We start from the raw sequence: 25,343 nt of genomic DNA, 5'->3' as shown, positions 1-25,343 counted from the left end.
ATTAAGAAATCCCTTTTCTATACTTTTTGGTTTGTTTTAAGAATATGATCAATAATAGCATCTGTTAATATTGTTGGCCACAAAGCTATATCATTTATTACTTCCATGTATCTATATATATTGAAGCGTTTTTGGACTATTTCTATCTTCTGCATTTTCGCAATCACTTTTTTCAGTAGCATTTTAAAGACTGCAGGAGCCCCTTCGGGACCCTACGTGCCTGCATAGTTCGCTTACCGCTTAATCCACCGTTCAGGTATACACCACATATGCATACCATTATAAAGCAAAAAATGATGTCAGAATTTCTGCACGCCTTTTACAACCTCGAGACTAAGATTTTATTCGGGAGTTACCGTTTTCAATTTAGTAATTTTAAAAAAATCCTCGGGCAGATTTATTTTTGTTACAAAATGTTACCTTTACAGATTTCTAGATTTTTCTACAGTGTGAAGACACTGTAGAAAAATCTAGAAATACAGTTTTGTATATCGTAATAATATCAGTAGTTGCCAGAGAGCTCTATGAAGTAGAGAAAAATCTGTAAATTTGAAAACAATAAACATACATTTAGATTTCTCAAAAAATAAATTAAAAAATATCAAAAGTCGCTACTTTTAGCTGATTTGTCTGAGGTCTCCGCTATCTCACTATGTCCCATTAAAAGTCGCCACAGTTGGGAACACTGGTGAGCAGACACCTAGGGTCTAAGTAAGGCGAAATGTAATCGCCAAACCGCGCTGTAGAAAGGAAAAAATTTTAAATTTAAAAATATAATTTCTTGTGAATAGCAGTTTGGGCACCCCCTTCCAAATGGGCCCTGTGCGGGTGCACTTGTTGCACCCGCCTAGTTACGGCTCTGCATATCACTCTCTATACACCAGTAGAGTGCAATCACTCTACTGGTGTGTAGAGTGATTGCATAAATAGGTTTCAAAATAAAAAGCTATGTCAATGGTACGTGTAATAAGGTATGAGGATAAATTTATTTAATTTTGAAATGCAAAATTACAGAAAAAATTTGGAGATATTTATTAATATAAGAATATATTTAGTTTTCTATATTCACATGCACTTTTACATTACACAAACTGCAAACAGGAGCTCAGATTAAGCATTTTTATAAATTAAAATTAAATGAAGAGAGAAGAAAAACCATTTTGACAAAATTAACATATTATATAAAGTAAATCTTCAAAAGTGTTTGCAAGAGATAATAATTTTCTTCATTTAGGACCTTTCTTATGCATATAAACTAAATTTATTTATTTTTATAGAGAATTAAATAAGTATATTTATAAAACTTAAACAGTAGGCAATACCAACAAATAGAAATATCAACTTCAACTTTATTTATTGTTTATTTTATAATAAAACTATTATTAAACAACATACAGTAATTATTTACTGCATTAGAATGTGCAATTTGTACAGTACTGTTACATTACTCTCAATTATTATGAAATATTAATTTAAACGACTGAAAGTTTTAATTTCAATTACTATATTTTATTTTAAATTTTAAAGTGTGTTTTCAGTCCACAAACATATAACGTTTATTCTGTTTAATAAATATTTATTCTATTGTTTCTATTATTCTGTTTAATAAGTCACATAATGTTGTTATACAACCTGTCAAAAAACAAAAACTTTATCACAAATAGTCTATACACTAGTACTGATCTAAGACCTTGTATTTTATAAAAAATAAATACATATTAATTTTAATTATACAAAATAATCGCACAATATTTTATTATAACCGCATTATGTATCTTATTACAAATTTCTATACTACATATGAAAAAAAAATAATAAGATTGCTATTGTATATTCAAATATTAGTGGCAGAGTGGAATCTCTGTATTATCAGATTCCAAAAAGCCAGATTTGTGCACGTGCTTTACAGAGCACCAACCTCACCCGGTTTAGCCAGAGGAAGCCTAGGACCTAGGCTTGATGCTACACATATAACGCTTCCAATTCTGTCCGGGACCGGTTCTGGGCTGTTAGCCGCCCGCGCAGCTAGATATTTGGCCGATTATATGAATAATGAGTAGATTTATAACTTAACCCAACCGATAAGGATTTACTGGTATGTTTTTATGATAGTTCTGTATAGTTGACAGGAGTTAAAAAATCCATTAAAATATTTGATATTTTTATTCCACTCTCTGATTTTATATTACTCACGGATTTCAATGTTAAACCAGTGATATTACGATTTCGTATATCCCATCTTTAAGGGGATGTAGAAAAAAACGTGTACAATTCTTGTATAATGTTAAAAAATTAACTGTTACTTTGGCAGCATCATTTACAACTAAATTTAATGAATGAGAGAGATGCACGAGGTACAGAAAAAGCTCTAGAATTTATTTTCCTTAAATTTACGATTTATGTATCCGTTTGTCATAAAAATTTGTCTTTCCACTTTTTTCCCGAGACTACAAATATTCGAGTACAAAGTAACTGGTTTCGACTTATTTCTACTTAAGAAGTAGTTAAATAATTAAGCGATTAGGGAATTGGGGACATAAACAAAACCCTGATGAAAGAGCCGGAATATTACTTAAACAAAAGCTTAACCGAACCAATCTATAGCCGAGTACAGTGGGGACTGATTTCTTCGAAATACTGTATTAGATGTAATAAAGACAGAAATTTTTCCAGTTCGACGAGAGTGACCGAAAAGTTGTAAATTTTGGAAATTTCCGTGGACAACACCTGGTCCTAAAACGAATTAGTTAGAAAACAAATGACTTTAACATAGGCTATGTAGATTTTTACAGCTATGGTGAGGAACGTTTAAAATCTACAACAACCCTGTCGCGTCCTTTGAGGTATACTAGTGATGCGACAAAAAAGGCATTTGACATTGACCGGTATTGGCACCCTCGGGATTTGGCAGCCCGCGTACATGCACCTACCAGGACCATCTCTGATTCCGTCCATTAGTTACTCGGGAGCTATTTGAATAAGTCGTTTGTTTAAGATTTAAAAATTAAAGATTATTTGTTATTTTTATGTACGTTTCTTTGCAAAGCTATATTTAATTATAATTTTGTTTAAAAGTATATTCATATAATTGAAGAATATTTTGTATGTACCAGTACATCCGCCACATATTTTATTTCACCAAGTAAGTTTTTATTATTTTATTTTTAATTGTAGCCCTTATATCATGGCTAACAACTCGGAATGTAATTGTGATATTAAAAATGCATTTAGAGAAGTCTACGGTTTTTACTGGCTTATAGAATAGACGATACGAATGGACTCTAGACTGTCACTGACACGCAATTGACTGATTGCCCTTGGATGTCGTCTTCTTACAGAATCACAGCTTCCCTATCATCAAATGTCACGGCATGCCCCTGCAAAGAGCTACAGAAATTATTATTGCACATGTGAAACAATTGATTTGTGATAACTGACATATCACTACAGATGAAATCACAGCATTAGTGAGTCTGAGTCATGGTGCCATCCATCACATCATCACTAACAGACTGCAGTACTTGAAAATCTGTGCTCAGTGGGTTCTCATAACCTTGATGACTGTCAAAAGAGCTATTACATGACCATTGTTCTGCAGTATCTGCAATGATCTCAACTACAGAGTGATCTGTTTATATCACACATTGTGACAAGTGATGAGATGTGGTGCCATCATTACCAGCCCAAAACAAATAGGCAAAACTATCAATGAAAACATGCTGACTCCCCACATCAACGAAATCCAAGACCATACAGAACAGTGTAAGTAAGGTAATAATGACATTTTTTTCATAAAAGAGTAGTTCATTTAGCATGAGCTACTCTTTTATGAAAAAAATGAGTTGAGTTCTTGGAGAAAGGAGCAACTGTGAATGCTGACATAGTCAAAATGCTCACATAGTTGCAGCAGTCAATAAAGTCAAAATTCCCTGGGCTACAATCAGAAGGTATCATTCTGCTCCACAACAATGCTTCAATCATATACTGCCACTCATGCAACCCCTTTATAATCCTGATATGTCAGTGTGATTTTCACATATTCATGGAGTTGAAAGATGCCCTCAGAGACTGATGATTCAAATCAGACAATGACATGAAGGCTGCTGTTCAACAATGGTTCCAGCAAAAAAATTCTTCCACAGAGGCATTCTTCGTCTCATTTCACAATGGTATAAGTGTCTCAACAGATACAGCAACTATGTGTAGCTGACTCAAGCTCAGTGAAATTTTCCACTATATGTTCAGTTTTTAAATAGCTGTTCCTTATATTTAGTTATCAGTTACATTATTTATATTTCATTATGTTTCAGTTTTGAGATTTTGAGGTTATGTTAAACTCTGACTGCTATGTCAACACTTCCCAATTAGAATTTCTTCATTTACATAATTTCATAGTGACATTTAAATAATTGTACAGGTATACCTCGAGTTACGTTGTTCCCGATTATACGTCGTTTGTCAAAAAAGTATATGGAAAATTAAAAATCAAGTTTAAGTCATTTTATTCGACTTTACGTCTGTCCGCCACAAATATTGAAGTCGCAATATCACTAGAAAAATGTTTAAAGCACATAAAATCATATTATAATATATACATTTACAAGTATTNGTTTAAAGCACATAAAATCATATTAAAATATATACTAGTATGTTCTGTATTTACAGTACATGCATTCGTAAATTTAGAATACTTTTTTCTGTACTATATTAAAAACTAAAATTTATTTGTTTGTAAGCTTAAAATAGATCCTTATTAACCATATATTATTAAAAATGCATTAATATACATAAAATACAGAACGGGAATTGGTAATTTATGGTTTAGCCTAGTGACAAGTAGATTCGGAGACAAGTAAATTCGACTTAAGTCGTTCTCCTGGAACCAATTACCGACGTAAGGCGAGGTATACCTGTATTCTATTAATTTAAAATTTAAATATGGCTAAAATATTAAATAATATTGTACTTATATTTTTGTAACCAGATATTCATAGAGAGACAAGTTAAGCAATTATTTTTTGTCAGTATGCAAATGAACAATGTGTAAAAAAAAAAATTAATTGTCAAACTTACACAGCAAGTTAGCCTGTACTTCTGCTAGTCAGTGTATAGCTGTTGAATGATAGATAATTGATTGGTGCTGATTAAGAGTTTTCTTCTGCTAGGTTCTTTTCCCTAATCAGATTAAATGTTTGAGATTAATCTTTCATTGCCTTTCTGATTAAACTGAAGTTCACAAAAAAGGTCACTAAAATGACTAAGCACTTCTGGATGTTTTTGTACTATTTAGTTATTTTGATGACAATTTTGTTTTTTATGGACTCCAAGCAAAAAAGTAAAGAAAGATTAATGATATAATGGAGTTTAATTATTTGAAATCTCAATCACACATAATTACAGTTTCATAATTTTTACTAAGGTAATAATTAATTTTATTGTTGTAAATATTGAACTGAAATTTTTTAATATTTTGAGTTTATATTGTATTGCTAATTGTTATATTTTGTTTTTGTACTTGGTCCACTACTGGCATTTAGACTTCAGTAAAATTTTTTGATATTTTTACAAACTCCAGTGTAACAGTTGTTTCTTTAATATTTTCTTAAACAAAATCTTCAATATTATGAATAAATTTAGGTTTATGATATTATTATTATTATTATTGAAAGTTCTAATCTTGCATTTATTAAATACATCCTCTAAAAATATCTCCATAAAATTTTCTTATGATAAAGTTGTAATACTACTATAAAAAGTTATCCTTTTTTAATCAATGTATTAAAGTTATTTGTTTTATTTTCTTCTGTAAATTTCAAAAACAGAAATGAAATATCCATTACTGGACATTTTTATTTTTGTTTTATATTTTGTGTTTTTTGTTTAGATAATCAAAAAAATAAACTACTTAACTTAACATGGAATGTACAAAAACTATCCTCTATAATTACATTTCAAAAATCAACTGCTGAGTTATATACAGTATTATTGATTAGAATCTTTATTTTACTTAAAAAATAACTTTAACAGATTTTAAAAATTAGAATATTCATTTTGTAGTATAATGATATATATTTAAGGAAAGATATAACAGAAAAAATTATTTTCAATAAGTGAATTTCTTGTTTTGTGACTGATATACTATATGACAGAAATACTTTGAGGAAAGTATAGATATTTTTCATCCGTGTATGGAATGAAAGTAAAGTTTAAACATGTAAAAATAAATCTTTATGTTGCTGAAAAATACTGTTTGCATAAATCATTGCTGATACCTCTCTTCCAACTTTATAATTGGTCTTGGTTCTGTTTATCTATAGTTTTTTTCTAACAAAGTGTGAATTAATAGAACAGCAACAAATGTTAAATTTGTTATTCTGTTTATCTACATAATATTAAATGAAAAAGGAGAAAACATTCCAAAAGTAATCTACAAAATATTTATAAATAAAATTACTTTTCTGTTAAACAAATACTTTGATTTTTTTTGTAATTTTTTTAATCTTTAAGTAAATAAGGTTTTTTGGTTTTGGTTAAAGTATGAAAAAAGAAAATACTGACAGTAATGTACTGATCACAAGAATCTCATTCATTTGTATTCAAAACAACCAACTTTTTCTGCTAGTTTTTGGTTTTGGTCACTGCTTTTATTTTCATTTGTATTTTGAATCTGGTAGTTCTGTGGAACAATCCTGGAGTACTCAGAACTGATATATATATATTCATATTTATATTTCATGTTATTTACCTNGTCACAGCGTGCACCTTTATACCAGGCAGCGGAAACATTTTTTCCCCTCTGGTGGCGATATAACATAAGAACCTACTCTCAAAAGCTAATCATTTACATATCTAGCTAAGATGATGCAACATATCAATTTTTATTCAGATCTAACAAGTCCTTCATGGTGCGTTATTTTTTTTGTCGTCCAGTGTATATATTCATATTTATATTTCATGTTATTTACCTTCATGATAATAAATTTAAGTCTGATCTGATGAATACTTTTATTAATTTTATCAAAATATTAACATGTAGGCATAGGTACCATACAAAACACCTACTAAACTGACAATGAATTAAATCTAATCAGTACATCCTTAGCCCAGCCTTGTTTCAGTATTAGTTATATTTTTAAAAAAATATTTTAAAAAACATATCTTGTATTAGTGATACCATTGGACAACATATTCCTTGTTGTCATATTATAATCAGACCATGCTGTTTTTCCAAAACTGCAGAATGCCGCATTTCCAACAAAAACAATAAAATAGTTCCACAAATAAAACAGTTGCAAAAATAATAACTATTCATAAATTTTTTGTTATTATTTATTATTTGTATAACATAGAAGTGTTGTCATTTTGCAATGATGAAAAATGATTACATAAGTGTAATAAGAAAAAATAAATTGCAAAAATCCTCTAAAATAAATAAATAATATACTTATTTAAAATTAATTGTTACTAATAAGAAAAATATTAATAAGTTTTGTGTTTGTTCTGAAGTAATTTAAAAATTTTCATATTTATACTGTTCTGTACAGGGCTGGCCTTAGGAGTTGTGGAGTTTAATTAAAAATTTTTTGATAAAAGTTTCTGTCGGATGGCAAATTTTTTTGTAAATAAAGACACAGTCATTCCAAAAATTCTTTTGAAAACCACCATTTTATTACATGTTATAGAATAAAACTTTAGACAATCAGACCTTCCTTTATAGGCTACTTGGCCATCCAGTTCAAAAACATTCCTTTAAAACACCAAAAAATTATCCAATTAAAAGTATAAATTTAAAAAATTGGAACTGGTAGATCTTACATCTTCAGTTTTCCATCCTGTTCCATTCAGGAATTTGGCCTTTATATCCACTGGAAGAAAGCGCTGCTAAATGTAGATTGGTATTCCCTCTGGTGACGAATTGTTGCAAAAAGTTTTTTGATAAAGTTTCCATCGGATGGCAAATTTTTCTTTGTAAATAAAGACACAGTCGTTCCAAAAATTCTTTTGAAACAGAATTCCTGAATAGAACATGATGGAAAACCTGAAGAAGATGTAAGATTCACCAGTTCCAATTTTTTAAATTTATATTTTTAATTGGATAATTTTTTTGGTGTTTTTAAGGAATGTTTTTGAACATTTTTAGTGTTTTTGAATGTTAAGGAAGTAGCCTATAAAGGAAGGTCTGGTCGTATAAAGTTTTATTCTATAACACATAATAAAATGGTGGTTTTCAAAATAATTTTTGAAATGACTGTTTCTTTATTTACAAAGATTAATTAAAAATATTTTTTCAAGACACCAGGCTCACATCCATCTGTTGACTCTTAAAGATATAAATAAAGCCTATTATAGACTTTACATCTTAAGATGAGGACACTAAAGAAAGCCAATCTGAACTGTGTTGTAGCTCCACCAGCTTTCTGCATTTTCTAAGAGAGGTTAACTAATGTACCTGTCTCTTTTTTCTGTTTTCCATTGGCTACAGCACTCTTCTTACTGCCGCTTAAATATTTTCTTCCAATGTCCCTTACTCATATTTATAAAAAGAACAGAATCTTAAAAAATATAAAACTTATTAAAGGTAGCATCCATCATCAAACTGATAATAAGCAACATACAATGTATTTAATGTCTACTTCATATTTATCATAAAAAATTCTGTACATATTATAAGTAACAAACTTTATTTGTATAATATCACTTTTATGCATGTAAAGCATTCATATACACTACACTATCCGGAACCTGTAACCGGTGCGTAATGCGTATATACAGTCGACCCCCTATAACACGGTAGATATGTTCCGTGTTATGTGATTTCCATGTTGTATGAGTCACTTAAATACATGAGCCAATCACAGCCCAAATGTGTGCAGTTTAGGGACTATGGCTGTTTGAAATGTTTTCTTCCATAAAATTAATCGATTCTAGACTAATTTGACTCAATATTTCCAAAATATGTATAATTTTTTGGGAATAATCCATATAAACTATGCTATAGACAAGAAATTGTACGATTACTTACCGAGTGTGTACCGTTTGACGACATCATTGCTTAAGCTTGTTTTCATCGCAGAGCGGTGCTCCACGACAAAAACAAGCTTAAGCAATCGGGACATTCCAATTTTCAACACAAGTGTTGAATGTTGAAGTCAACAATTTGACATCATCAATGATGTTCCAACTCAAGTACGAAGTGCTTACAGTGGCATAGTGTAGGTGTCAGCCGCCTGGGGCAGAAGAAAATTTCGCCCCCCCTTATTTAGGTATTTCAATTTAAAAGACTAAAATTCAGTTTTGTCACAGAACAAGCAATGAAAAATTCCGTGCTAGTGCAGCGACCTGCTTAAAATAGCTCTATTGGATAGTGGTGGTGTACATCAATGTGAATGAATCGTGCAAGCAAAAAAAAAAATTAAAAAAAAAACAAACAAACAAACAAAGGTCAACAGGTTGTGCAGGATATCCTCAGATGAAATTACTAGTTCACCTGGACGCAGTGAGCCGATTCCCGGACTGTCTGGACAATAGCACTATCATAGGCATGACGCAAATATAGATTAGAATGGTTCAAATTTTTACAAAATATTATTATTATTTATTGTGAAATTTTGCCACTCCCTAAAAAGTGCCACCCGGGGCGGGCCGCCCCCACTACGCTACGCCACTGAGTGCTTAGTTTCCATAATTCCATTCTCAGCATGATGGATTCCACTCAAATGTCTTACCAATTACCCACAATTCATTGGAAAGTAGCAGTCAACATATCTGTTGAGTGCTGAGTGTGTTGAGACAGCGCTGACAACAACGCCACTTCAACATTGAAAAAAGGAATGACTTTTAACAAATGTTGAGATCAGCGCTGAGTCAGCGTTGAAAATTGGAACGCCCCGAATGACGAAAGTTTTCTGATAAGTTATTTTTCTGCAAAAAATTCGCTGAACTTCGGAGACATCATTAATAAAAATAATTTTTATGGCCGCTGAATAAGAAATGTTTTTTTCACAAGAAATGTATAAAAATTTATCAATACATATTTTCTACCTATTAAACTTTTGTTTAATTTATTAATTTTATTGATATTTAATATTAATATTAATTTATTAATTAACTTGTTAATTTTGTTTAATTTAAGTACCTAATTTATATATTGTACAGACGATAGTAAACTCAACTTACCCGCCTAAACTCTCTGTAGTGTGGCGCTGGACGGCGGAAAGTAATTCGGTTGCCTGTCCACTATTGGTCCAGATTTGACCAATCCTGTCACGACATGAGTCAGCGATGACGTTTTACTGAATTATAGGAGTTTTTTTAGCATGTTTGTACTGTCGCAATTTTTTTGCTGTGATATAGGAATCCAAACTATAGGAACCCGTGTTATAGGGGGGTTTACTGTACTATATATCGCTGTTGACAAACGTTTTCGAGCGATCTCTTTGCTCTTCTTCAGGTCGACTGGAATTCCCTGGACGGAGTGTATTCTATTTGTTGGGATCGGGTGTCAATTCCGACGGGGTGGGTCTTTTCTGACATGCGTGGTCGCACAGTGGGGGAAAAGTGGCAGGTTGGCATCCAACAGTGATTGCTAGGCCAGAGACAGAGTCAGCTCTTCCTTCCGGTTAACGCACATGGTTAGCTGGCTGGCACTGTAGATAGCCGCGGCCTCTAGCCACCTGAGATGTTTGGTCAAGGGACATCTTCTGTATGCCAACCGTATACCGTATTCTCTGGCTATCCTCCTATGTACTGTCTTAAGGTATGGGTTGAATGTGATGGAGACTCGTGCCGAACCATCTTGCTGTGGGTCGGCAACATTACCTGCGGTCAGGGCATGTTTCCGGCGTTGGTATCATTCTATTAAGCGACATGTCATGCTCGGGAACCCGTGCTCGGTTGCTATCTTCCTGATGTAGACTAATTCAGTTGTCAGGACTTGCTTGATGTCCCGCGATTTTCCGTATCCTGCGGAATGATAAAGATCCACCCGATCGCACCAGACTCCCCGGAATTTATTCTATCCCAATCAGGGACAACAGACAGAATGAAGACTTGTTATACATTATTGTATATATTGTTATACATCAGCTTGACCAAACGTTCCTTGAACACCACCCATCTATGTGAACACCAGGTGGATATCCGACACGGGAGACTAATCATAGCATTGGCAACCTATGCATCAGATCCCAAGGTTGAAGCATGATTTGAAAAAGCTACCGTTATCATCAACACACCCCATCAAGAGCATCTCAGGTGGCTAGAGGCCGTGGCTATCTACAATGCCAGCCAGCTAACCATGTGCGTTAACCGGAAGGAAGAGCTGACTCTGTCTCTGGCCTAGCAATCACTGTTGAATGCCAACCTGCCACTTTTCCCCCACTGTGCGACCACGCATGTCAGAAAAGACCCACCCCGTCAGAATTGACTCCCGATCCCAACAAATAGAATACACTCCGTCCAGGGAATTCCAGTCGACCTGAAGAAGAGCAAAGAGATCGCTCGAAAACGTTTGTCAACAGTGATATATAGTATATACGCGTTAGGCACTGGTTACAGGTTCTGGATAGTGTAGTGTACGTTTCACCCCAGTGCTGAGAGTGGAATAGTTTCTGTATGTAGGGCATACATCTAATATGTTTGCATTCATTGGTCCTAATTATCTAGATTAATGTAATTAAAATTTAAATACTTGAGTCTGATACAATCATTGGTACCAACTTTTTAAATAGATTGAGTTGGCTCAAAGTTAAGTCTCACTTTGAGCCAACCCAATCAAATTTTTTTAAAAACTTTAAAAAAAAATAAATAAATGTAATTTAAATTAATCAAATCTAGTGTTAACTTTATACAGTACATTCACTTAATACAAATGTTTATACAGTAGAGCATCAATTATCCGACTCAATTGGGGGCTCGGGTTGGTCGGATAACTGAAAAAATCAGATAACCGAAAATAATGAAAAAAATACATTATTAGTATAGTATATTAGGATACTAATATACTAATTACATGGGATACCATGTAATTAGTATATTAGTATATCGCTATTAACCAACTTCGCATTGAATTTTCATATTAGTATATTAGTATAGTATATTAGGATACTAATATACTAATTACATGGGATACCATGTAATTAGTATATTAGTATATCGCTATTAACCAACTTCGCATTGAATTTTCATCAATGTTTAGCCTAACAAATTTTTTTAAAAATAATAATTGTCGCTATTGTATCGTTAAAAATTATTTAAAAATTATTTTATTGCTCACAAAACAAACAACCACTCATAATTACAAAATTAAGTCTCCTTTAAATACTGGCCTCCCTTCAATGGTCGAGCCGATGCTGCCAGCTAAAACACGCAAAAATTTAACAAAAATAATATTAAAGTATCCAAGACATAGCCAAATATTGTAGCGCCACATCACTAGCGGACATTTGAAATTTTCCAACTAGAACAGTCGGTTAACCGATGTGATGGTTAATCGGGGGTCGAATAATCAATGCTCTACTGTATAAGTTATGAAATGTAATTGTCTAACAATAAGTTCAAAATCAAAAAATAAGTAAAATTTTCACTAAAACATCCAATAAATTAGGATATTTTAGTTAGAACAGTTAGTACAGTTTTAAATTGTCACTAAAACAATATGCAACTCTAAGAAAGTGTTTCACAAATTAAAATGTATGTGTAACTTGTTTTTCTATTGTATACTGTATTCTATTCTATTTTAATAAAAACTATTGTTGAAGTATGCTTATACACAAATGACTTTTTAAATTACAAAAGAATTACAAAAAAATGACTTATTTTGCAAGACCAAATTATTGAGTTGGTCTAAGCCACCCAAGCCCATTTATGTTGGCACCACTGCCTTCAATATATTTTGTAAAAGAAATGTGTAGTGCATATAGATGTAATATAGTAATTTAATTGCATGATATTGCTAAAATAAAATTTTACAGACTTATAAGTATTTAAAGTATGTTTTTATGCTTGTCTTTTTAACTTTTTCAAAGAAATAAATTTTTATGCCATTTATAATTAATTAACATACTTAATTCAAATACAATAAATATTTTATAACAAAAACAGTGTAAAAAAATATTACCAACTTTTTAAGAATTCATAAAAAATTTAAAATTGTTAGTGTTTTCTGTAAAACTTGCATTGTGGTGATGTATGTATTTAATACAAGTAGAGTAGATTACACTAGAGTGGGAATCTTAGATACTGAATTGGCCAGCCCTAATTACATAGAAACAATGCTCAAGGCCTGGTCTGTGACATGGGTCTTTAAACATCATTTAACTCACTTCCAATCCACACAATAAGCTGCCAGGTCAAAAAAAATTCTTGGTGTAGCACCCTTTGTCATCCTATGTACTTACAACAAGGGGAATTTGATAAGAAAAAAATCCTTCTCAAATCTTATATATTAAAACTTAATTCTAAATGTTTAGTACACAAAAGAAATTTAATGAAATCATTGTAAGTATTTTAGTTCTATAAAAACAGTAATGTCTCTTTTCTTATCGTTTTAATTCTCTTACAAAATAGAAAATAGAGTATTGCAAGGACAATTTCATTTTTAATCTTATTAAAATTGCATATTAAAAATTTTCATAAATTCAATTTGCTAAGACAGAAATTAAACCAAACTGCAGTAAAAAAAAATTAAGATTTACCAATAAACAAATGTTTTCAATAGCTTTCAACTATCATCAGGTTAAGCATCAGTGTTCAAAAGTAGAACATAACATAGAACATTGATCTTTAAATGATGGAGAAACACCATTTGATGTAGAAAAATTAAAACAATACCTCAGATAAAGATCTCTAGGCCTGATGTAATGTGTTGGTTTAATTTGTGTCTTGTTTATAATTATCCAGTTTTTTGTTGGTTGGATTATATTCAATTTGCCTTTATTTGTTTATTTATCATTATTTTTACTTAACTTCAACACAAGTGCTATGAAAAAATACAACTATTTCTACTCTCATTTAAAAAACCCATCTTTTACTACTAACATTAAAAACAAATATAGAGTTAGCATATATTGAATTTACTATGGAAAATGAACTTTCACTAGTAAAAATAACAATTGATATCATTTTAACAATACAACTGGAATCATTTAATATGAATTGTTTTGAATGAATGTTTTGGACTGTGAAATGACAAATGAACACTTCATGTCAATTGATATTCAAATGATATCTGTTAATGTTAAATGAAACAAATTTATATGAAATGTTCATATTGTCATTTCATAGACTGAAATATTCATTCAAAACAATTCACATTAAATTATAACAGTTGATATATTGTCAACCAACATTATTTAATATAAATTGTTTTGAATGGATATTTCAAACTAAAAAATGATAATATGAACATTTCATATTAATTAATATTTAAATTATTATTATTATTATTAAACAAAGTGAATTACATATTACAGGTAACCCCCGTATAACACAGGAGTTATGTTCCAAAAAATTGCCGTGTTATGCAAATCCATGTTATATTAAAGAACTAGTACGAAAAGGGGGGTTAGGTTCCAAAAATTAGAAAACATGCTATTATATTTTCATAATTAAGATAAATATCTTTATTAAAATTTTCTAAGTGACACATATTAATATAAATTAAACAATGTTTCTTCGTCATCACTAAGCACTATTAACCAAGGGTGTTTTCTTTTTGGCAAGATATCCTTATCCTCTGAGCATTTTTCTGCATTATCATCAGATCCATGCTCTACCTTTTGCAAAAAATATGTTATTTTAGATTGCTTGCTTTTAGTTAAAAGATCTTTATAAATTTCTTTATATGGTGCTAAACACTTATGAAGAATAAAGCAAGTATGGAATAAGGGAAAAGCATCTGGCAACACCAAAATCAGAAGCATTAATAATTTTCATGAACTATTAGTACTTAAGTATGTGAAAATTTATTACATTTCATATTGTACAAGGGTTTTACCCAATTCTCAAACCGTGTTAAATTGAATCCGTGCTATAAAAGCACTGTGTTATACGGGGATGTTCCCAATTCTCAAACTCTGTTAGAGTGAATCCATGTTATACGGGGGTTACCTGTAGTATGTAAAATTCAAAGTAATGTAAAGAAATACATAGTGAAGTACTGCTGCCAAACTTATACTTTGTTTATCTAAGGAAGACCATTCAAATGACAAAACTGTTTGGTTTTTCTTCTTGACAAGAGTTTTAGAATTTCTATTTTCTTCTGTAGATAAAAGTATGACCAAATATATAAAATATAAAAATATTCACAAATTAGAACAAACAATAAATGTCTTCATATTCTTGTCCTTTATTGTTTCTTCTAATTTGTGAATATTTTTATATTTTATTATTGACCTGGACATAATGTTAATAAAATATACACACAACATATACACATAAATATATACTGTAAATGATTATTAAACAGAAAATATTTACTATAATACTTAACTTTTTAACTTATGTGTTTTTGTTTGTTTTGCACAGATTTACAGATTTTTTTGTAAAACATAATTTTTTACACAATTCTTTATCTAAAAATATTTGTCAAACATATAAAGTTACTTAAATTGTAAATAATTAAAATCATTTAACATCACATTAATAACAATATTAAATAATTTCAAAGTATTTCAGTTTGTTCCAATTGATAGTAAGATGTTAAATAATATAAAATTAATCCAAACATTGAAATAGTTCTAAAGTCTGTAACATTTAAAATTAAATGATTTTAATAAATTTATATCTAACTATGACTTCACATATTCTATTGAGAAGTCCACTCATATCATCTCATATCTCTTCCTACCATTTTGAATAATTTGAATATGTGAAATGATATCATCAATTGATATTTTCACTGGAGAATTATCTTTCAAGTGAATTTATTAAATATTTAGTGTTGCTTCCATGTTAATCTTATTTGAAGTTTAAAAATTCTTTTCTAAAGACAAGACAAATTATATTGCTATTCCTTATATTGGAATAATTTTCTGAACTTCTATCTCATATATTTAGCATTTGTCTAATACTACAATTCTAGAAGTTATCAATACAGTTTATTACTTATTAATTATAATACATTAAAAAGATCTACATAATTCCCTTAAATGATTCTTTATGTTCTTTTTTAGAAGAGTCACATCCAAAAAATGAGTTCAAGATTATTGATATTTCATTTGAGAAAGAACTCATATTGAACTAGTATTATGATTTGTACAGTAAAAATTGATCTCTTCAGGCAGATATAAAAGTGCTTTCATTTTCATAATTTTTTATACAATTCTTTATCTAAAAATTCATTTCATTATTTTTTTATTTTAACTAAATAAATTTTCAAATATGCGAGCACTAAGGTGGCTTTTCTTTTCCGCTAGACTTATTACACCATCAATGAAACGGAGGACAAACTTTAGAAAGACTTTTTATTTATTTGAGTATGCATTTTGGATAATTATATCCCTTTTCAACTCTTGTGTTACAAATGGATTGTGAGAAATCCGTTTCATTGATAGTGTAATAAGTCTAGCGGAAAAGAAAAGCCATCTTAGCGCTCGTATATTTGAACATAAGACTAGACAAGAAGACAAGAAATAAAATAAATTTATTTACACTCAAAATTTATATGAGTGTAAATAAATTTTATTTACACTCATATATAAGTAGTAATAGAAAAGTTACATACAATTACAAATTTACTTAAATCCTTAACATTATTAAATAATTGGTGTGTTTATTTCTTTGTTTAACAACTTACTTGATTATATTAGATTTTATATTTATAGATAAAAATCTTTATGCAGGGGCAAAGACATCTTTCCAGCACTGTACAAGTGTATGCATGTGAAGCATGCTTGTTTTGAAGGAAAATCAATTTATGATAATATAGCATAACATACAAATAATCTCTAACTGTAAAGGATAAAGAAAACATTGCAGAAATTATTACAAAAAAGTGAGTTTTACTTTGTTAGAGAATTGTTTTTGAGTATAATGCATTGCCACTGTACTCAATCACCTAACAGACATCAGGTTGAATGTTAAACAGATATTGGCATCATATGTATGAATATGATCCACCAAGATCACATTCATGATTTGCATCTTGATGTTTGATATTACTGCTGAATTATTGTCTGACTTCATGTTCCTTTGTTTAGGATTTTTATTTTACTGAATGCATTAATTTATCATTATCATGATATTTTTAAATGACTTAATCTTTACCCCTGTATAGTTATTTAAGTATCAGTTATTTTATCACTGAAACATGCATGTACCACATGCACAAACTCATACAATGCTGAAAAGATCTCTTTTGTCCTTGGACAGATGTTTAAGTGATTATCCTATACAGTAGAGTGTCGTTTATCCGAAAGTCAATTATCCAAAAGAATTCCAGTCGGCAAATTTAAATTTTCACCAGTGCTGTGGCACTGCAATCTTTGGCTATGTCTTGGGCTACTCAAATATTTTACGTTTTTGATACTAAATTAACTTCTGAAGTATAATTTTTTATTGTTTTTATATTTTTCAATACATTTATTTTGTTTGTACAAAATAAAAAAATAATTTTTAACGATACAATAGTCTTTGTTAGGCTTAACATCGACGAAAATTCAACATGAAGTGACACACAACGGAGAAAAATTTCAACATGGGATAGGTTAATATATTTTTTCGTACATAATTGGTTATCTGAATTATCGATTTTCCGAACAACCCCAGTCCCCAATTGATTCGGATAAACGACGCTCTACTGTATATATTATCTGTTATAAAGTAGTAACAATCAAGAAGCCATAATTTAATTTAATGTTATAGAATTTTTAATTTTCTTTTTCAACTAATAATAAATATATAAACTGAATTGTAAATATCAGATTTGATCTATATAAAGTTCAAAACTGGTCATTTAAACCATGTAATAATTTGTAATTAATTAAAGTGAATTCAACATATTTGTTTATTATTGATGAAAACAGTAAACAATTTCAGTAGAAACAAATTAAATATTCCAATACATTTTCATAACAAATATTACTCAATATTAGTATTTTGAATAAGTTTCTGGAAAAATAAAACAATTTTCTTCAAATGTTAATACATGTTATATCTGTATTTGATATTTAATGTATACACATACTCAGCTGAACCCATGTGAGCATGTTGTATATAAGTTATGAGTTGAGAACATGTTCAACACAGCTCATTCATGTATAAATGTGATATGAATTGAGCAAACAACATATATGCATAGCATCAATCATATCTCAGTGTTCCTACCAGACATGCTTCTGTGGCCTACTAATATTTTTAGTGTTTTTTGATTTTGAGACTGAAGACTGTGAACATGTAAAAAAGAATTTCAGATTCTCCCAAGGATAACAGTGAGAAGCAGAAAAAGAAGCATCTGTATTGTGTTTATTGCAAGTATGTGTACTGTACAAGTTTTAGTTTAAATCTGTAAATCATCAAACATAACAATATGACATTTTACTGAATGTTTTATTTAGAAACAGAAAGTACAGTAGAACCTCGAAAACTCGGCCTAATGTGGACCGAAGGGTGGCCGAGTTTGTGAAAATGCCGGGTTATCGGGAATGGGGTTAAAAAAAATAAGTACGAGTGTTTCCTCAGAAAATACTGTACTGTACTTGTATGTATTGTTTACTTGAGAATATAACAGAGAATAAACTGCCCAAATACCCTTAAACAAAAAAAGTACGTCCTTTATGAAGGCATAGAGCCTTTACTACATGAAAATGAAAATTAATGAATACACTGTGTACAGTAATTTACCTGATAATACAGACCTGAGAAAAATACTTTATGAGAGCTTTTATACTTTTAAAAAGCTGTCTATAATGAAAATTAATTAACTAAGAATTCTTTTGCCCTGCCAGGGTGTGGCCGAGTTATCCGGAGTGCCGGGTTATCGAGAGCCGAGTTTTCGAGGTTCTACTGTATACTAATAACTTTGTTTATCTTTATGAATAAAGTTATTAGTTGCATTTAAACATAAACACAATAAATAATACTTACCAATTAGTATTTATAAACTGTGCAATGTTCACACTAAACTCCTGACCTTTAATTAATTTCCCTGACTACCATTCCAAAATCAAAAAAAGTCCTAATTCCAAAACATGTCTGGACCCAATGATTTCAGATAAATGATTGCATACTTACAACATAGCTCAATCAATAAAAATGTGTACAAACTATTGTACACATTTTTATTACATTGTGTTCTACTGTCTGTTGTTACATTAAAACTGTTTATATTATTGTAAATAAATCTACCCTCTACCTCCATCACTCTTTTAATAAACCTCAAAAATATATTTTGCCTAAGGTCTCAAAATCCTAGAGCTGCCCTCTGAACTTCTAATAGTTACAGTGTCTAACATTATTATATTGTCTAAATAGCTTACATCTTCATAGGTTTAGATTACAACTCAATAACTCTAATGTTAAAACAGACTTTCAAATCCATGGACTCTAATATAACTAATGACTTTTATTTCTACAAAAATTCTAGAGAAATGCAACCAATTAAAAAAGTTCAGCATATTAATAATTTTTTCCTTTATCAACTATTTCTTATCCATTCTTTTTTCTCCTCTCTATTTTGAGAAAAAATTATTTTTTCAGACATATATTACATAAAAGAAATTGAAGTAACTATTTTCCTTTCTATTTAAGTAACTCAACTGCATTATGATACAGTGGAACCTCGCTTAGCAAGCACCTCACATAATGAGTATTTCGCATAACGAGCAAAACAAATTGTAAAAAATTTACTCACTTAACGAGCGATGTTTTGCATAATGAGTGACAAGGAGAGGGGAAATCCCAGATTGTGCACATGCTCCATCAATTTGTGTTTAGCACTCGTTCCGCTAGCATCTTAGTGTCACTCGTGATCACACATTTTTCCCATACTTATGTTCACACATGTTACATATAAACATTGACAATCATAGTCCATTGTATAATAAACACGCCATCTTGTACTAAATTTAATGACCAATTTCAATTTTTAAAATGTCTAAATTAAAAATTATTTATTTATAATTATTAAATTTAATACAAGATAGCAGCATAACTGCCTACTTCTAGTCAAATTAATTAATTTATAATATTTAATTATAGCCTTTACATAGCCCAAGAATTTAGCATATTGTTTGGCATCTTCATCAGACATATTATGTTATTTTTTTTTTGTTTTCTACAAATTGAATTCACATTCCTGGTTGGTTCATTCCATGCTAGAAGAAAAGATGAAGATGATTCATGCTTCTTAACAATGTATATTGTGTAATTTTCTTTGAATAAACGTTATACATAAAATATTTTTTAGTATTTTTTCAGCATGGAACACATTATCGTATTTTACATTAATTTCTATGGGAAAAACTGAATTTGCTTAACAAGTGTTTTGCATTACAAGTAAGATCTGGAGCGAATTATGCTCGTTAGGCATGGTTCCACTGTATTAATAATAAAATTATTATTTGATCTGTTCACAGGCCAAATCAACTAACTCCATTTGTAAATCCTTAATATAATTGTTATTATTTTCAAATTTTTTGCATAACTAATTTTATATACCATTATATTAAAGCATGTATTTTTATATATTTTTATATTAAAGCTATGCTTTAATATAACAATGTATAAAAATAAATTCTGCAATGTTTATTTAAATTTAAAGTCTAAAGGGAATTTTAAAAAATAATTTATATTATCAATTTTTATACTTTTTGTTTTGTGGAGTTAATCGATTTGGCAAGTGAGCAGCTCATTTATTAACAATATACACTTATTTATGAAGCAATGTGATAAGCTTGTTAAAATTTAGTGCACTTTTCATTATATTTCATGAAGTATTAATATCTGAATTATAAAATGCTTTACTAGAGTGAATATTACATTAAAAACATGTAAGCACTTTCAAGCCTATTCTCAGGCAAGTTGATTCAAATCAATTTGCCTAAGCATATGATACAACATAGCCCATACATAATCAAAGGGCTTTGATCACTGTAGGCTTTGTAAACCCATTTTCTAATTATATTATTGGAAAGTGCATGTTAAATAAAATTAAAAAGGGATATTTCACAAATCCCTTTTCAATCTTACTTATCATTTAATATTTCTTTAATTAGGCAGTTTTTTAAAGATTGTATTAGTTCTGCTTTAAGTCTTGTTTAATCTTTACTATAAATGCTATTAATTTTTTCTACAGTAATGTCTATAAAATTTCAAAGCAAAATAGTATCTACTATAAATTAATTTAAAACTCCAAACCATAATATAAAAAATTTATTTATTTGTTGAAAAATATATTTGTTTGTCTTTTCTAATTATTTCAAAATAGTTTTCTTCATTTTAATGATATATACCAACTGTATCATATTTGACTTGAAAATAAAAAAGCAATATGACATTGTTTTACACAAATAAGTTATTTACAGCTGACATCTTAATTTTAATAAACATGTAATTAAATTAGTTTTATAACATGATTTTGTAAAGCATGTCTTATTTAATTAAATTTGTGTTATTAGTGAAAATTTAGACAATTTATATTTAAATATTTTGGATAATCTTTTATATTATAAATTTTTAAGTAATTTAACTTTATTCTAATATTCAAATTAATCCATACTTAATTAGTTAATATAATTATCAAACATAATATAAAATTTACTTAATATCTCATAAAATTCTTACCTCAACTCTTACAGTAAGATTATACTGTTGTATTCTTTCATAGTCTAATGGATAATTAACATATAGATCTGCCAAAGTGTCTCCATTTTCTGATCTCTGACTTAAATAAAATGTATCCTTTTTATTTGTTTGTTCTGTGCTTCCTTTCATCAATGTATAAAATACTGTTGGATTATCAGGAATGCCAGATCTAGGGAAATAAATTATTTTATTTAATAATGTAATTATTATAATTAATAAATAAATAAATATGTACATTTATTTGAAAATTAAATAAGATATTATGTTAAACAGTTTTGGAGTCTAATTCAAAACATTGCAAAATTTTATTTTGGCACATTGCTTCAATTTGTTTTCTTTACATAACAGAAATTTCATCATTTAAATAAACAAATATTTTAAAGGAATTATAACAGCAATTAATCAAAACTATAAAATTATAATCAAACAGCATTTAGTTACTTAAAATAAACACAGTGATCTACAAACTGTGAAACTGATAAGAATTTCTATGTCAATATGCAATTTTTAATAATTTTATTATATAGAGTTGAGAAATATTATCCATGTTTTCCTATCACATTAACTTTCTTCACATCAATGAAAGTTTAATGTTTAATTCTTGTATTTTCATTTCTTATATTTTCTCAAGGATTACTGTTCTCTTTTTTTGGTAATAATGTTGTTTTGATTTTTATGTTCAGTTCTTGAAGATAAACATCAATCCAAAAACATTTTACCCATTAAAAAACATTATATTACTAACAATAGTTTTGGTGTTAACTTGAAATATCTACAAGTGTTACACATTGAAGTAATATGGAATTTGGTTAATAATCAAATTATTAATTGAATTTTATGTAATTTTAGTGTGTAATACCTGAAGACAGTTCAGATTAATGCACTACATTCAAATCAAACTCCTTTATAATTAGTTATCCAAATAAAACAATTTTAGTTAACTGATATAAATGTCCTCCTGACTTTACTCTTTTATTAAAACAATCAATTATATTTTTAATAATGTTTTTAAATATGTCTATTTAATTTTATTTAATAATATATACATTATACAATAAGTTGGCAATATCTTTACTATAATGATTTTTAGATTACTTAGATGTTATCTGTTAACAGTAATTACTATTAGTTTTAAATCAAATATGAAATAGATAAAAAAAGAAAGCAGTCTGAGATTCCAGACTAAACTTGATCTTTCTTTCAACAAATTTTTGATGTTTCAGTTAAAAACACTATATATATAATACACATCCCAAAGCTCAATGAGTTAATATAATTATCCAATGATCACCTAAATATTCCAACTATAATATGGCTATAATCAAATGATTTATCGAAGGTTATATCGAAATTTAAATACTTCTGGAAGCAATTGCTGGCTTGAGGTCCGGGTGGTGCAATTGGTAGTGCACCACACAGCAAGCAGAGACTGTGAGTTCAAGCCCCACCCTGGGTCAGTTATTTTCTTCCAGAAGGTTCTAAATTATTTATTAAATTATAATTATTAATTTAGATAAGAGGTGGCACCTACACTTACCTCTAGTACCAAATTTATTTTTAGTAATTATTTGATTACAGCCATATTATAGCCCAAATATTTAGGCGATCATTGGATAATTATAAAAATGCTATTTCAAAACTTTTTATAAACATTAGAGTATAAAATGAAACAATTTCTACATAATTAGTGAACTTTATTCTTTTAAAACAATTGTAAGAGGAGAAAGAACATGTAACTAAAAATCCTTTATTGCTATCAAAAGCTAAAATGTCTGAATTTTTACTTAACTTTTAATAGGCTTTCCCCAAGCTTTAACCAATTTGTGAAAACTTTACTAAGCTGGCAAATGGTCGTTTTGGATCTCTGCTCCAAACATTCAAGTCACAAAAAGTCAAACAAAACTGAGAGAGAGAGATCCAGAGTGAGCAGTCTTCATCTGTTTTTTTTTTTTTTTTTTTTTGGTGGGTCCAGAGTTTCATGATCTACTGATCATGCCTTTAGTTCTTCATCCAAATCTCAGAAATACTTTAATTTGCTTTAAAACTTGTGACATCCTTAATCTAATGAAATGTGTATAAATTTACCAACCACAAAGCTAAAATATTGTGAGTGCATGAAATTAATATATGAAGCATGCAATGCCTTAATGTTGTAAATGCTATTTTTTTCTAAATACTATTGAAGAAGTTTTATTAAAGAATTGAATTCTAAATGCAATGTTTTCTGCCACAAAAAAATATTGTGGCAATATTGGCAGTGTAAGTGGCTGTATTTTGAAGATGAATTTATGTGAAAATATAACGTTTAAAGTGCCAGAGTGCAATTCACATGACTTTTGGCACATAAAACACTGTGGCTTATATTTACATCATTTTCATATTCCAGAGAATTTTTAACCCAATGAGATTTTTACAATTTTATTGAAAATTTGAATGAATTCATTCATTAGACAAAAAAAATGTTTTTACCTCTCCTGAAAAGTTTCTTTTTTGGCAGTTACAACATTATGGCATTACATGCTTGATATATTCTCTCTCTTCTGATATTATAGAACACTGCTACTTCCATTCTCTTATCTGTGTAAACCTCATGGTACCACATATGTAAGTATAGACATTATCAAATGTACAACTGATCATAAGTAACCATTCAGTCATGAACTGTCAATCCTCATAACAATTTTGCATTGTATTTTTATCCACTAAAACTAAGTTTTTCACATTCTATTTTTAAAAATAGGGTTTCTCTTATTTGACATCAGCAATATGACATTTTTAAGGGTTATAATAAACATAATTAACATTGTGAACCGCCGGGGAGGTCGGAAACCGTCGACTCTCCCTTTTCGGCAACAGGTCGTTAAACCTGCTCACTTGTCAAGATGGCTAAATTTCAGATGCGGTCCCGAAGGGTCGGGATTTTTGTTGTCAGGTCGAGTGGAGGAGGTGAGAGGGGTCGTCGACGAGGCGTAGGCGATATACGAGTAAAAGGACACCATTTAACAATGAGAACAACAATTTATTAGACTAACAAAACCGAAATAAAGAATAAAAAAACCAAAAACCGGGGGGGAGTGAATTTATTTCGCCTAACTCCTAACTCGCGGAGAGAGAGTTTACATTCATCGTTTCATACCTCAAGTCGATTCCAACGTAGGCACAGAGTTCGACGCACAAAGTTAAAGTTCCCGACGACTTAATCCTTTTGGACGGTAGATATGAGACTCCCCCGAGGAGGGGGAAAGAAGTCGCTTTTATAGCTTCGGGCTGGGAAAATCAATCATGTGATCACCTATTGTGAGCGATAGGGTTGGTCCTGCAGGTGTGGAGGTTAAAGTTGTTCCCGGGATCCAAAACAAAATGACGAATTCGGACTTTAACTATAAACTTTTTGTCTTGCAGCAGGGGAATGTCATTGTTCGAGGGTTGAATGTTTATACCAAAGCAGAATGTTATCAGTTTCCATCGACATCTGATTCTTTTTTCGACAATGTTATTTTAACGCGGAGGCGACAAATTTATTTCAAATACGTCGAAAATTT

General features: G+C 29.7%; 1 protein-coding gene across 1 annotated transcript in view; it reads right to left on the bottom strand.

Annotated features, from left to right (window-relative positions):
* LOC111621850 (neural-cadherin-like) overlaps positions 1 to 25,343 on the bottom strand; it is a 330,033-nt gene that overhangs the window by 188,065 nt on the left and 116,625 nt on the right. The window contains exon 12 of the mRNA XM_023364110.1: positions 21,781 to 21,970. Within this exon, the coding sequence (XP_023219878.1) occupies positions 21,781 to 21,970 (190 nt within the window). The remainder of the gene's footprint in view (positions 1 to 21,780; positions 21,971 to 25,343) is intronic.

This window comes from Centruroides sculpturatus, unplaced genomic scaffold (assembly GCF_000671375.1).
Source record: "Centruroides sculpturatus isolate CEXI.00-Female unplaced genomic scaffold, Cexi_2.0 scaffold327, whole genome shotgun sequence".
Classification (NCBI taxonomy): domain Eukaryota; kingdom Metazoa; phylum Arthropoda; class Arachnida; order Scorpiones; family Buthidae; genus Centruroides; species Centruroides sculpturatus.
Note: the sequence above shows the minus strand (reverse complement) of the source record. Positions and strands in the feature narration are given on the sequence as shown.